The sequence below is a fragment of the Pyrus communis genome, chromosome 15 (assembly GCF_963583255.1).
Source record: "Pyrus communis chromosome 15, drPyrComm1.1, whole genome shotgun sequence".
NCBI classification, from domain to species: Eukaryota; Viridiplantae; Streptophyta; class Magnoliopsida; order Rosales; family Rosaceae; genus Pyrus; species Pyrus communis.
The window spans coordinates 20,844,966-20,858,723 of NC_084817.1; the positions used below are offsets into that span (position 1 = coordinate 20,844,966).

Here is a 13,758-nt window from a genome sequence, read left to right on the forward strand (position 1 = left end):
TTTTACTTCCCATGTTAATTTGTTCCAAAAAATAGTTTGAATATCAATCTCATAAATATCATCGATTTGGATGATATCATAAGCATCATACTAAATTCCATCAATCGAATTGCTTTTTCAAGGAATACAAGAAATCGATTTTTTTTTTCTTTAGTTTATTCAATCCGATAGCAGAAAATTAAGAGAAATGTATAAGAAGTCAAAATAGGTGTGTGAATAGCACTACCGTTACTTTAACTTATTTATAATGTGTAAATAATGTGCCTTCACATATGATCCAACAAGTGCATAAAACACACGCAACAAATAAGAAATAAGAAATTGCCAGAGAGTATGATAAGTTTAAGGTATTTATACATTAAATTATAATATTATCCTCATTAATTTGTGTTAATTAAAGAAGCACAGATATAATTTAGGTGGTACTGGAAGAAGAAGATGATGGACCTTCTAAACGAATATAGTCATACATGAGTCCGTGGAAAGGAGCCAAAGGGCTAGTGCTCATTGGTTGCGTTAGAAATAGGGTATTGGCTTCTTCCACCAGCAATGTGCCTGGTATATCTATGTTATACAGCCAGTACAGACCATGGATTCCATGCCTAGCAATTGTATTGTCATTTCCAATCACTCCGGTCGTAAACAGCGGAGGGTCTGCTTTCAAATCATTTATTCGAATCTTCAACAGGAAAAGAACAACAAAAGCAACCAGATTAGTTAGAGCTTTGGTTACATTTACATGCAATTCTACACATAACATGTACCTGTAATTCTGCAATGTTTGCAGTGGCAAGGGCTATTCGAAGTTTGAGGGTATCACTTTCACTGAAATGCTTAAGTTGAAACTTGATTTGCCATGTAGTGCCTTGATACGTGTCATCATCTTTCTTCCTATATATTGTAAAACAAAAGGCTCGAAGTTAAGGCTACGGATTTAATTTCGAAATTTATTTGTTAATTTAACTACTCACAAAGAATGACACATTGAGAAAGTAAAGCCAATGCAGGTTAGGAAGAACTCCACCTAGGAACCTGGGCGAAGAACCAATCTTTAGTATAGTCACTGGTGCCGATGCTGTAAATTAAATCTTCATCAGGATATAACTCTTGGTATCTTTCCCATAATCCGTACTGCCTAAACCTGAAAGTGTAGGTAAGAAAATGATCAAGATCTTTTATGGAAAGTGAAGAAAGTTGAGGTTCCACCATAAAACCAATTGGCAATATGAGAAGTAACCAACTATTTATAAGTACGTGCAAGGTCTCTTCTTTCACCGATGTGGGATTAATACTCCCAACCAAACATACACACACATAGGAAAATGTGTTAGCAAATGAAAGGATGACAAAAGAAAAAAAAACTCATTGCAAAATTTTTCTTATTCTATTGACTAAAACAAAGAAGAACACAAACTTCTATAAAATCATAAAAGGTGTATTTATAGAGACCTGATCTTGAAACAAAAGGGTTCACGATTAATAGGAAAGCAAACATAATCTATATCCTACTAACTAGAAAGCCCTAATACATAAAATACCACAAAAGAATACCCTAACATAAAAATAAACCAAATTGCTAACTTGCTAACTTTTCCAACAAAATGTTCTGTTGGTTCTCTTGCCAGACTGATGTCTATGTTGGTAGCTTACTGTGAATCTAGATCACACATTCAGGCAAAAGCCAAAATCAAGTTGATGATGTTGGAAATTCAACTCAAAACAAGTTGGTGCTAGCCATTGTTGAAAAACAATGTCAAAGTTAGGCATGGAAAGTTAGGCAATATTAGGTATGGTTGAATAAAAATTATTAGGTGCAATTAATGTGTTTTGTGTGGTAATAAATAATCTTAGTTTAATCATTTGGTTTGCTATAAATACCCAAGTTCTCAAGCATTGTAAATCATCCCATCCAAATCCCACTTCCAATTGTGAAGAAGCTTGTAAGCTTTCTTATTCCAATAGTTTGTAAACCTTTTCATATATCAAAGTTCAAGTGTTTTGCCAAAGCTTGTTGCTTCCCTCCTTTCTCTATTTCTTTCTTTGTCCAATTTTATTTGAGAGTGCAAAGTGAAAGAGGTGTGATAGAGTTTGTAAACTTATCACCCACATATTTTGGTATTGAGTTAGTAAACTGTAAAATACCAACAATTGGTATCAGAGCCAGAATACCACTCTGGCAGGTGCAGCAGTTATGGCGTCCAACTTAGTGCAACTCCAAGTTCCCACATTGAAGAAAGAAAATTATGAAAGATGGTGCATCCAATTCAAAGCATTGTTTGGATCACAGGAGCTATGGGAAGTTGTCAGTAGTGGGTATGTTGTACCCACTGCCGAGCAAGAAGCCGTATATACTGCGGATCAAAGGAACACTCTCAAGGACTTACGAAAGAAGGACCAAAAGGCGCTGTATCTTCTATACCAGGGTTTGGAAGATTCAACGTTCGAGAAGGTTGCAGAAGCAACAACGAGCAAGCAAGTATGGGATACACTCAGTACAATCTACAAAGGAGTAGATCGAGTCAAGAAAGTGAGGTTACAATCACTTCGAGCAGATTTTGAAACTGCTCATATGAATGAAGGGGAGAGCATCTCCGACTATCACTCAAGGCTCATTGTGATAGTAAATCAGATGAGGAGAAATGGCGAGAGACTCGATGAAGTACGAGTTGTGGAGAAGATACTCCGGTCACTCACATCTAAGTTTGAGTATGTGGTGACTGCCATTGAGGAATCCAAGGATTTGGAGGTAATGAGCGCAGAAGAGCTACTAGGATCCCTCCTAGTTCACGAGCAACGCATTCAGAAGAATGCAAGCCCCACAACGCTAGAGCAAGCTTTGGAGTCAAAGTTGAATATTGACAAACCAAATAAAGGTCGTGGGCAGTGGAACTCACGTCGTGGGAGCTCATCCAACCGTAGCCGAGGACGAGCCCGAGGAAGAGGTCGAGGCTATGCACAAAATCAAGGTCAGTCTCAGGAGTGGAGATCTACTCGAGGAAAGGCGCATATCCAGTGTCACAACTGTAAGCAATATGGACATTATGCCAATGAATGTTCACATAAAAATGGTGAGCATGTTAACATGGCAGAATCAAGTGGAAATACTGATGAAGAACTTACAGTCTTACTAGCACACCATGATTCCAGTAGCCAACAAGATGTTTGGTATTTGGACTCTGGTGCAAGCAATCACATGTGTGGAAAGAAGGAGTTTTTTGCCGAACTCAAAAAAAGGGGCCTATGGATCTGTAAGTCTTGGTGACTCCTCAAAGTTGCCAGTTGAAGGCAAAGGGAAGATCAAGATCATCCAGAAGGATGGAAGAGAAGAATACATCTCCGATACCTACTACATACCAGGTATGAAGAGCAACATTCTGAGCATTGGTCAACTGCTCCAGAAAGGGTACATTATACATATGGAGAACATGCTTCTCACTCTCAGGAATGCAAGGAGAAAGCTTATTGCACGTGTTCGAATGTCAAAGAACCGGATGTTTCCGTTGAATTTGAACACAAAGATTGGAAGCTGCAACATCGGTGTAATGGAAGATGAGTCATGGAAATGGCATCTTCGATTTGGCCATCTTAATTTCAATGGCCTAAAGTTGCTGTCAAGTGGAGGAATGGTTCGTGGTCTACCCCATATTGAAGCCACACGCCAAGTATGTGAAGGTTGTGTGCTTGGCAAGCAAGCACGACTATCGTTTCCTGTTGGTGATACATGGAGAGCAAAGGCACCACTGCAGTTGGTGCACACAGATATATGTGGTCCATTGGATCCCATGTCTTATGGAGGTAATAGGTATTTTATTACCTTCATTGATGATTTCAGTAGAAAGACTTGGGTCTATTTTCTCAAGGAGAAGTCAGCTGCCCTAAAAATTTTCAAGGAGTTCAAGGCACTCACAGAGGCAGAAAGTAACCACAAGCTTGTGGCTGTGAGATCAGATAGAGGTGGAGAGTACACCTCCAATGCTTTCCAAGCATACTGCAAGGAGCAAGGAATTAGGCATCAACTTACTGCTGCCTATACCCCACAGCAAAATGGGATAGCCGAAAGAAAGAATCGAACCATCCTTGACATGACAAGGTCCATGCTTAAGGAGAAGAATTTGCCAAAAGAGTTATGGGCAGAAGCTGTAGCTTGTTCGATTTATTTGTTGAATCGATGTCCAACAAAGAGTGTCAAGAGGATGACACCACAAGAGGCTTGGAGTGGATACAAGCCGAATGTTACACACCTAAGAATTTTTGGGTGTGTTGCATATGCTCAAGTTCCAGAAGCCAAGATGAGGAAACTTGATGATAGAGGTGAGAAGTGTGTGTTTGTGGGCTATAGTGAAGAGTCCAAGGCATACAAGCTCTACAACCCACTAACTGGCAAACTAGTGGTTAGTAGAGATGTCATCTTCAGTGAGGAAGAGACATGGACGTGGAACAACAAAGAAGTCAGTAAAGAGAAGATCGTCTCCACTGATTTTGAAGAACCAGAAGTTGTACCACCGATTGAGCAACAGCCTGCTCAAACAATCACAACAACTCCAGTGCACAGAATTGCAAGGAGTGGTCCTACATCTAGTGAGGAAAGCAGCTCCTCAACTCCAGTGAGGTTAAGGAGTCTCACAGAGATTTATGGACAAGAAGAAGAAGAAGAAACCAACCTTTTCTGCTTGTATGCAGACCACGAGCCTTTCTCATTCAATGAAGCTATGGAAGAAGATTGTTGGAAGAAAGCCATGGAAGAAGAGATCCATGCCATCGAGAAGAATGACACTTGGGAGCTGACAAAGCTCCCACCAAATCAGAAGGCTATTGGTGTCAAGTGGGTTTACAAGATCAAACGCACTGCAGATGGGAGTGTGGATCGATACAAATCAAGGCTTGTAGCAAAGGGCTACAAACAGAAGTATGGAGTGGACTATGATGAAGTCTATGCTCCAGTTGCGAGACTTGACACGGTAAGATTGCTAATCTCTCTTGCCGCACATCATAAATGGAAAATTTATCAACTAGATGTCAAGTCAGCCTTCCTTAATGGAGTACTTGAGGAAGAAGTGTACGTGGAACAACCGGAAGGCTTCCAAGTACAAGGAGAAGAAGATAAGGTGTATCGTTTGAAGAAGGCTTTGTACGGCCTCAAGCAAGCACCACGAGCTTGGAACTCAAGGATCGACAACTACCTTCACCAAAATGGATTTCAGAAATGTCCATACGAGCATTCAGTTTACATGAAGAATGGTGAAAAAGGGGAGTTCTTAATTATTTGTCTCTATGTAGATGATTTATTGTTTACAGGAAACAATGAGGCAATGTTCCATGAGTTCAAGCAATCCATGTTCAGTGAATTCGAGATGACTGACAATGGATTAATGTCATACTTTCTTGGCATAGAAGTGAAGCAAGAAAGTGATGGTATCTACATCTCTCAACAAAGGTACATGAGAGACATATTGAAGAAGTTCAATATGGACAAGTGCAACACTGTCAATACCCCAGTCGCAACTGGATTGAAGCTGTCCAAAGGAGGAGAGGGTGAGTTTGTAAACTCAACAGTGTACAAAAGCCTCGTTGGAAGCCTAAGGTACCTTACAATCACAAGACCTGATATAGTTTATGGTGTTGGACTCGTGAGTCGATACATGGAAACACCAAGGGAGTCTCATTGGCTGGCCGCCAAGAGAATTTTGAGGTACATAAGAGGTACTCTAAACTATGGTCTATTTTATAATTTTGGTGAAGATGCAAAATTATTTGGTTATTCAGATAGTGATTGGGGAGGTGACCAAGATGAAAGGAAAAGCACAACTGGCTATGTGTTTTTTCTAGGATCAACAGCTTTCTCATGGACTTCAAAGAAGCAATCAATTGTTGCTTTGTCATCATGTGAAGCCGAGTATGTTGTTGTAGCCTCAACCGTGTGTGAGGCAATTTGGTTAAGAAATCTGTTGAAGTCAGTGTGTCATCCACAAGTAGAATCGACTGTGATTCACGTAGATAACGTGTCTGCAATCAAACTTGCAAAGAATCCTGTTCAACATGGAAGGAGCAAGCACATTGATACCAGGTTCCATTTTCTAAGGGACCATGTGAAGCAAAAGACAATTGAACTTGTCTACTGTCACACCAAGGAACAAGTGGCAGACATCTTCACAAAGCCATTGCCAATTGAAACATTCCGGCTACTGCGTGAAATGCTAGGAATGAAGGCGTTTTGATTTGAGGAGGTGTGTTGGAAATTCAACTCAAAACAAGTTGGTGCTAGCCATTGTTGAAAAACAATGTCAAAGTTAGGCATGGAAAGTTAGGCAATATTAGGTATGGTTGAATAAAAATTATTAGGTGCAATTAATGTGTTTTGTGTGGTAATAAATAATCTTAGTTTAATCATTTGGTTTGCTATAAATACCCAAGTTCTCAAGCATTGTAAATCATCCCATCCAAATCCCACTTCCAATTGTGAAGAAGCTTGTAAGCTTTCTTATTCCAATAGTTTGTAAACCTTTTCATATATCAAAGTTCAAGTGTTTTGCCAAAGCTTGTTGCTTCCCTCCTTTCTCTATTTCTTTCTTTGTCCAATTTTATTTGAGAGTGCAAAGTGAAAGAGGTGTGATAGAGTTTGTAAACTTATCACCCACATATTTTGGTATTGAGTTAGTAAACTGTAAAATACCAACAGATGAATGGTGGCAACCAGCCATCTTATCTTTGCCAAAGATATCTGGTAAGAGAACATTTATCTGTGATGTATAGTAGCTTATACGTTCACGGACTACTATAGTACTATAGTACTATAGTAGTCAGATGTAGATTGCTTTGACTAAATTTAAATTCCATAGAGATGGAGTGATCAGTTAACCAAGCTCGAAAACTAACCCATCAGGATGGTTGACATAAAGTTTATTGATATACATTGGATTAGGATCAGGAACATAGAATTCAGCAGCAGAACGATCAGGGATGCCAATTTCCCACAACGTTGGTCCATCTCTTGGAGGCTCATATACAATATCATCCACATCAATATCACAACCTGCTTATTAATATAGACATATATTAAAGTATTGATCATAACGGTAATTCATCAAGTCTTCTGGAAGAGAAAAATATGAGAGAGACCTGTGGTTATGGTAATAGTTGCGTCATATCGATAATCTCCGATAAAACCAGGACACCATGCATAGAGATTATAGTCACCCTCGCGTATATTCTGTATAGAGTAATATCCTTTCTCATCTGCCCTAGTCCAGAACTGGTAGCCCTGATATATAAAATGCAAATATTGTCAACCAATTGAGTTGCAATACTCTTTCCTACTAGTTCCTGTTTTCCGAGTTCTTGGAAAACAGTACTTGCTCGGTTATAAAGTTGAGAAAACAAATCACCTTACAATCTCTTTGCCATGATCCAGCGTCTCCTGGTGGTGCCAAGCCTACATATGCACCGTTTCCAGGTACGCGATCTTTACTAACATACCTAGACATGTATAGATTTAAGTAAAATTTTGGACGAATTTCACAAAAACTGGGAATAAAAGACAGTATATTCAATTCTCATGATATCTATGTACTTCCAATAATCTACTAATTAGTTAGCTTAAGTAATATTACTTGACGAGGTGTTTTTATTTGGGTTAAGTAATAGTACCTATCCAGAATCTGTATTCTACCCTTAACATTACCCCGTTCATCCGACGGCGGATAATCCTTGGAAGCAGGAAACTTGTAAGGCCAGCTTTGCACTTCTGTCATCATCTGAATATCCAAAGTAAATGTTCTAGCTACTTATTAGTTATCAGTCTCTGAATTTTTTGAACATAAATGAATATAAATACTTTTAGAGTTTGTTTAAATTCGAAGAAAAAAGGTCGACCTGTTTTTTTGCATCATCCCAAAGTAGTGATGGATCAGTTGCATCGGACTTAGAATTAAGATAAATGAATACAGGGCCAAAAACTTTCTTCCACGGCTCATCTGGTTTCAGCTTCAGTACTAGGTCTTCTCCTGAATAATGAGCGCTAAGAAACATCTGCTTTGTATTTTCAACAATATAAATCAAACTTATTTCTAAGAAGAAAAAAAAAAGTATAATATAGTTAATTCTGTAGATTTTTTCAAATATTCTATATGTTAAGTTTTCGACGTGAGAGATGTGTATCTTGTATTTTGTAACACTACTTATTGTCAATGGATGCAACCAAGGGCGGAGCCAACTAGTGACTGCCCTGGCCTCTAGCACACCCCAAATTTTAAAAGATGAAATTGTTTGCTGTTGAGATAAGCATGCTATGGTCTTTATTGCACAAAACAAAAATTTAGCCTACCCTCAATGTTTAAATTTCACTACACATTCATATTTTAAGAAAATTGAATTAGTTAACCGCTATTTAAATTCCTAGTTCTGTCGTTGCATGCAACAGTTTATTTCATTTACCGCAAGGCAAGTGGGGCCAACATGGGAGCTGAGATTCTGTTTGAGAGGTCCACCGGATCGAAATTCATCACTAGGCGTTATTTGCCAAAAGCCAACAGGTGGGTCCATACAGACCCAACCATGAACATGCAGATTTTGATTCTCGCATGAGTATTCATATTTATCATCCACCTACAATTTGCAATTGTATTCTTATTATTATTAATGAATATAGTACTTTTCTTCGAAAAAACTTCTATGAAATTTTGAAACTATATAAATTCGGTAAACCCTAACCTTACTAAGCCAACCATAAACCCTAGTCTCTTGAACTCTGATACAATTAAGTTCAAGAATATTTTCGTAATTAACCCTAGCTAGTAGCTAGACCTCTTTATAGAGGAGGAAAGATTTACCTCTCCCTTGAATTCTGGCTCTATAGGATCGACAAGAAGGACTGCTTCAGGGTAAGCTAGGGCTTGACTTCTCTCAGGTGATCGATCGTCAGGGAGGGGCATGTATCTTTGCCTGTTATCTGCTATGGCCATGTAGTGAAACCTGATAAATCACCCACCAAAAATATTAAAGATAGTCAATTAGTATTCCCAATAAATAACATACTAGCTTATATACAAAAGTTGTTAACGTTACATTATTTGAATCAAGATTTCATAGTGCTGTGAATCTGAAATATGATCTCTTGCAAGGAATCACAATTTTTAACAACAAAATAATCATTTTGCGTTCATACTTTGCACTATGGAGGAACAACGATTACTATTTCGACTACTATTTTTAAGTGTCCATAACAATGACTACATATTATATAGCTAACTTGATTATAGATAGAAAACAATGAAGAAAGTTTTCGCTACTTTTCTTTTCTGAGCTTGAAGGTAATCCTGGTCTGTGGAAGGTTGAAAGGAGGCCATTCTTTCAAGTGCTCGTAGATGGCATATGAGTAGAAGCCTGAAGAATTACGAAGCATTATAAATCTGCAAAATGTAATGTCATGTGATCAAGACTGTGACACTCGATTATTATTTCAAGTTTTTCATGTCTTAAGAACTACATGAATTATCAAACCTTTTATCTATATTGAGAGGGACAAGTTCTCCCTTTTGAGACGGATTCCACTTTCTTGTGAAGGAGATCTCTACTTGTTCCTCGTTTTCCACTCTAACCTTGAATTTTGTCCCTTTAATCCTGTACAGGAGCCATACTTATTGCTTAGAAGAGAAGCCACGAACACTACAAGAAAAGTTGACAAGATTGCCACTAGCATTATTGTACAAAATGAGGTGGGTAAAGGCAATGTTCATCTTTAGCCGCTGATAAAGTTTTATCAACCTCATGTTGTACCACTAATATGTTAGCGGTTATTGGCAATTTTTCTTGTAGTGTATTGACTAAACGATTTGATACAAGAGATATAAAGATCAATAATTTAAATACTCTTAGATTAAGTCCAAAGCTTAAGCTGCTATTGGATTTAGTACAATTCATTTTCTAATCGATAGGTCCAATGGACCTTTTTTTTCTGCCACATTTTCCCCTTAAGGATTTAGTCCAATTGGCCTGCAAAACTGGATTTATATCTAGTTTTCTCAACACCTTAATAGTAGAGTAGTTTTACGTACACATCAAATGTCCCGGTTGTGCCCACACTTCCTGCTTCACTCCAATATAGGTCCCAATACCTTCAAATTTCCAAGTTTTAGTATAAGTAAAACTGTTCAAACCTAATTTTGGTACTGTTTCAACATTGATCATAAACGAAGAAAGGAACTATAAGCAGTTACATGGTGAAGTATATATACCCTCTATTTACTTCTTCATTTAGAACTTCGAGCAAATTATCGATGCCACTATATCGTATTCCGGTAACAATTCCATCTGGTTTTGATAAAGTGACTTGGAGTATGCCATTATCCATGACCACCTGTTTGCGAAAAAGGTTCAATACGATATATTACGCAAATGACAATTTTTTTGGGGTCATCATACACTTTGTTTAGGTTAATTTCAACATAAAACCACAATTTGGTAATGCCAAATGCTCATTGGAGTAAAAAGATAACGGAGATTTGCTCTAATTAAGCCTTTAACCTATGTGTGGCTGTACTTGCAATGTTTTTAGTGATACTGAGAGAGGAGAATCAAATTCAAGACCTCGAGCAAAATTATGTGAATGGGCATTAGGGTAAAAATTCGAGTGCTTCTGTTTTAATCTAACATTTGGCTAGTCCACTCAACAAATAAGGTTGATTCTGTAACCTTTTTATTTTTATCATGAGATTTGAACTCATCGCCACCTCTATCAAAATATAATCTAGAAGTTATGTTTCACTATGATGACCACAACCATATGGTAATCATGATTGCCTGATTGGCTAGCCAGTATTGTTTTGTCTGAAATTCCAACAATTTCGCAGTACACCCACACACTTGGTTTACCATGCATATTGTAACTTTCGTGAAATTTACGCAGAAAAAGGCCATAAAACAAAACAAAAATGACGAAGTGACGAGATCATCAAAACCAAATTAACATGAAATTAAGTAGCGCTCTATCATGATTTGCATCCTGTTAAACATCCTAAGACCAAAGATAGGATCCATTCACTTCGCTTAACGATCAAGCTAATCTTGAAATACATGCATATACATTCATTAGGGTTCTATATATATATATATAGCATGATGAAACTTACATAACGGTCCTGAATAATCAGTTGAACGCTCTGAGATGACATATAGTGAGGCTTCGATCGATCGATCTCTAGCTATAGCGATCCTACGAGCCTGCTCCTTTGGCAGAACAAAAATCTCAATGACAGTGTGGCGTTTGAGGTACTTCATGAATTGCATATATATAAAGAAGTTGTCTTTCTGCTGGTGCTGGGTTTTCTTCAACTTCAAAATTAAGCGTTCTTTCTTTTACTTCTCTCTTGCGTGCGATTTGAAAAAGTGGATTATTCTATGATATGCAAAAAGCAAAAGGCCACACCAAACCCATCTGTCATGAACAATGTGTGCATATCTGTTCCTGCTTTAGGTTACAATTAACAGATATTATAAGTTTAACTTTGGACGTATAGATGGAATTGGATGATCTCAATGTGATGTTTTGCGAACCTCACCAAATATTCTTGCTGCCCTTAAAGTCTGAAGTCGTTGTCAACTGATTAAACTTTCTTATTCATATATTGTCGCTTGCACAAGGAAACACTGCATGGTGATTAATGTTTGGTGACTAGTTTAAGTTTCATTCAAGTTCCAGTTTTTGTAAGGAAAATGAAAAGGGGAGGTAGAACTGGGAGGGAGAATGAAGCAAAAAAAATAGAACGTATGAAACCAAACTGTTTTCATAAGGTAAGAAACATTTCATTAATAATAAAAAATGATACTTGTATGACCTAGTTGTTCTATCATTTGTACCATCTTTCTAATATAGATGAAACCCACATTTGTTGACTGATCCTCAATCAAGAACGTCATAACAATAGTATCATGATTACACATACCAAAAGGAAAGGCAACGCTTATGAGGACAAAACTTTGCATCATATTTTGATGAACTTGCAACAGACAGTGCTCCATCGACAAAGAAGTCTTGCTAGCTACGAGGCATCAAAAAGATGTTCTTTTAGTCCTTTGCCAAGGGAAAAACAACAACATCACAAACTAAAAAAGTAAAAAAAAAAAAAACACAAAACAAACTCCGTGGAAGTACGATTTCTAAACCATGAAAGACCCACACGTAACCAACAAGAAAGATAAGCTCAAAAGGCATAAACTCTACAAGATGGACCCAACACCATCAAATACACAAGGTAAACATCGTACTATTCACCTAAAGACCTTGAAACGATAAAAAAAAAACAAGCCTATGAATCAAAGCCACTACAACTGATGCCCACGAGGGAAAGATTGCACCACTTTTTGATGATTTTGCAATTGTTAAGAAAAGCCTCTTATTTCTTATGAGTCACTAAATCAGTCTAATATATGAAATGTTTGTAAAAATATCATCTTATGATTAACCTTTAGAACACACTTCCAACAAATGGCTTAAAACCATTTCAAGAGCTCTAAGTTGATGGGGCTTTCAATGGATCGTTGAAATTTGGTGGCGTTGGTGTTGTTTTTCGACACAAAGCCGTAGTCATAGGACTGTTTGTTTATATGGTCTCTCATATCACTAGTCCAAAGGCTACGAAGTTCATGTCATCAAGGGAGGGTGTGCATCTCGCTTTGGAGCATCATCAAAACCGCAAGCATCTGGAGAGTGATTCTTTTCAGCTAGTTCATGCGATTGGAAGCCCTCAAGAGGATTCTTCTTCTTTAGGTCTAGTTGTTTATAACATGAAGCATTAGCTTCGCTCCTTCGATGATTCACATGTGTCCCATCCTTCTACCAATGTTGTGGCACATCATTTGGCCAAATTGGACTTGCTTTATAAATTTGAATATCCTTGATTCGACGACCTCTATATATCATCTAGATGTACATTTTAAAGATACTACTTATCAAGTAATAAAATTGCTACTGTATTCTCCTATATAAAAAAGTATTACCGCCTATAATAAAAACAAAAATTAATTACATATTTATTTATTTCCTTTTTTTTTTTCACAACTGGATATGATGTTGTTGTAGCGGTACATCAATGGAAGTTTTTGTCGTAACAACAATACGAGTGTCAATATCATTGAAGTGTTTCTCATAATAACTAACTGAAAAAAACCTATAGTAGAGGTGTGTCCATGCCATGAAAGTACTTCTCATAATAACGGCTTTTATTATATGCCCCACTTGTCAAAATTGCTAGTTTTTTTTTAATAAATTTGAAATTGTACATTTCTTGTATAAAGAATGAGAGAAATAAAATGAAAATGTGATAGTTGTAAATTCCTTGTGATCTGCAACGTGGAAATTTATCAATAATAGCAAAAAATTAGTTTTCAATTTCAAAAATATCATTTTTTTATAAAAACTTTCAATTTTGTCCAAAATCCCATTTAAATAGACAAAAATACCTTCAACTTATATGAATAATCAGCTGTTGATAAAAAGATTCTTTGTACTATAAGCTGTGATGGACAATACATGCATATTCGCATATATATACCTGCATATTCGCATATATATATATACATATATATATATGTATATGTATATATTCCTCAGCAAAAAATATATATGTGTATATATTACTAGAACAAAAGAAGGACCGAAAAACAATAAAAATCCGCAAAAAAAAAACTACAAAGCAATTTGCAAATAATGATTTGTAGGAGAAGTGCATACTGATTTAGCCAGAACTACAACACTGCCGCATAGAT

At 37.0% G+C, this 13,758-nt stretch overlaps 1 protein-coding gene across 3 annotated transcripts; it reads right to left on the bottom strand.

The window, feature by feature from the left end:
• Positions 1–279: 279 nt before the first annotated feature.
• LOC137717772 (uncharacterized) lies at positions 280–11,236 on the bottom strand. Of its 3 annotated transcripts, none has more exons than XM_068457252.1 (15): positions 11,124–11,236; positions 10,230–10,351; positions 10,050–10,109; positions 9,496–9,615; positions 9,285–9,404; positions 8,826–8,967; positions 8,431–8,601; positions 7,870–8,025; positions 7,645–7,751; positions 7,383–7,473; positions 7,117–7,258; positions 6,874–7,030; positions 1,025–1,141; positions 765–891; positions 280–679 (listed from the first exon to the last, which is right to left on the bottom strand). In XM_068457252.1, exons 1-15 carry the CDS (start codon positions 11,163–11,165, stop codon positions 416–418), a joined length of 1,938 nt encoding a protein of 645 aa, XP_068313353.1. In that variant the 5' UTR covers positions 11,166–11,236; the 3' UTR covers positions 280–415. The 3 variants fall into 3 exon arrangements, with proteins under 3 accessions (XP_068313353.1, XP_068313352.1, XP_068313351.1); XM_068457251.1 differs by having other exon boundaries at positions 759–891; XM_068457250.1 differs by having other exon boundaries at positions 10,212–10,351.
• Between the last annotated feature and the right edge of the window lie 2,522 nt (positions 11,237–13,758).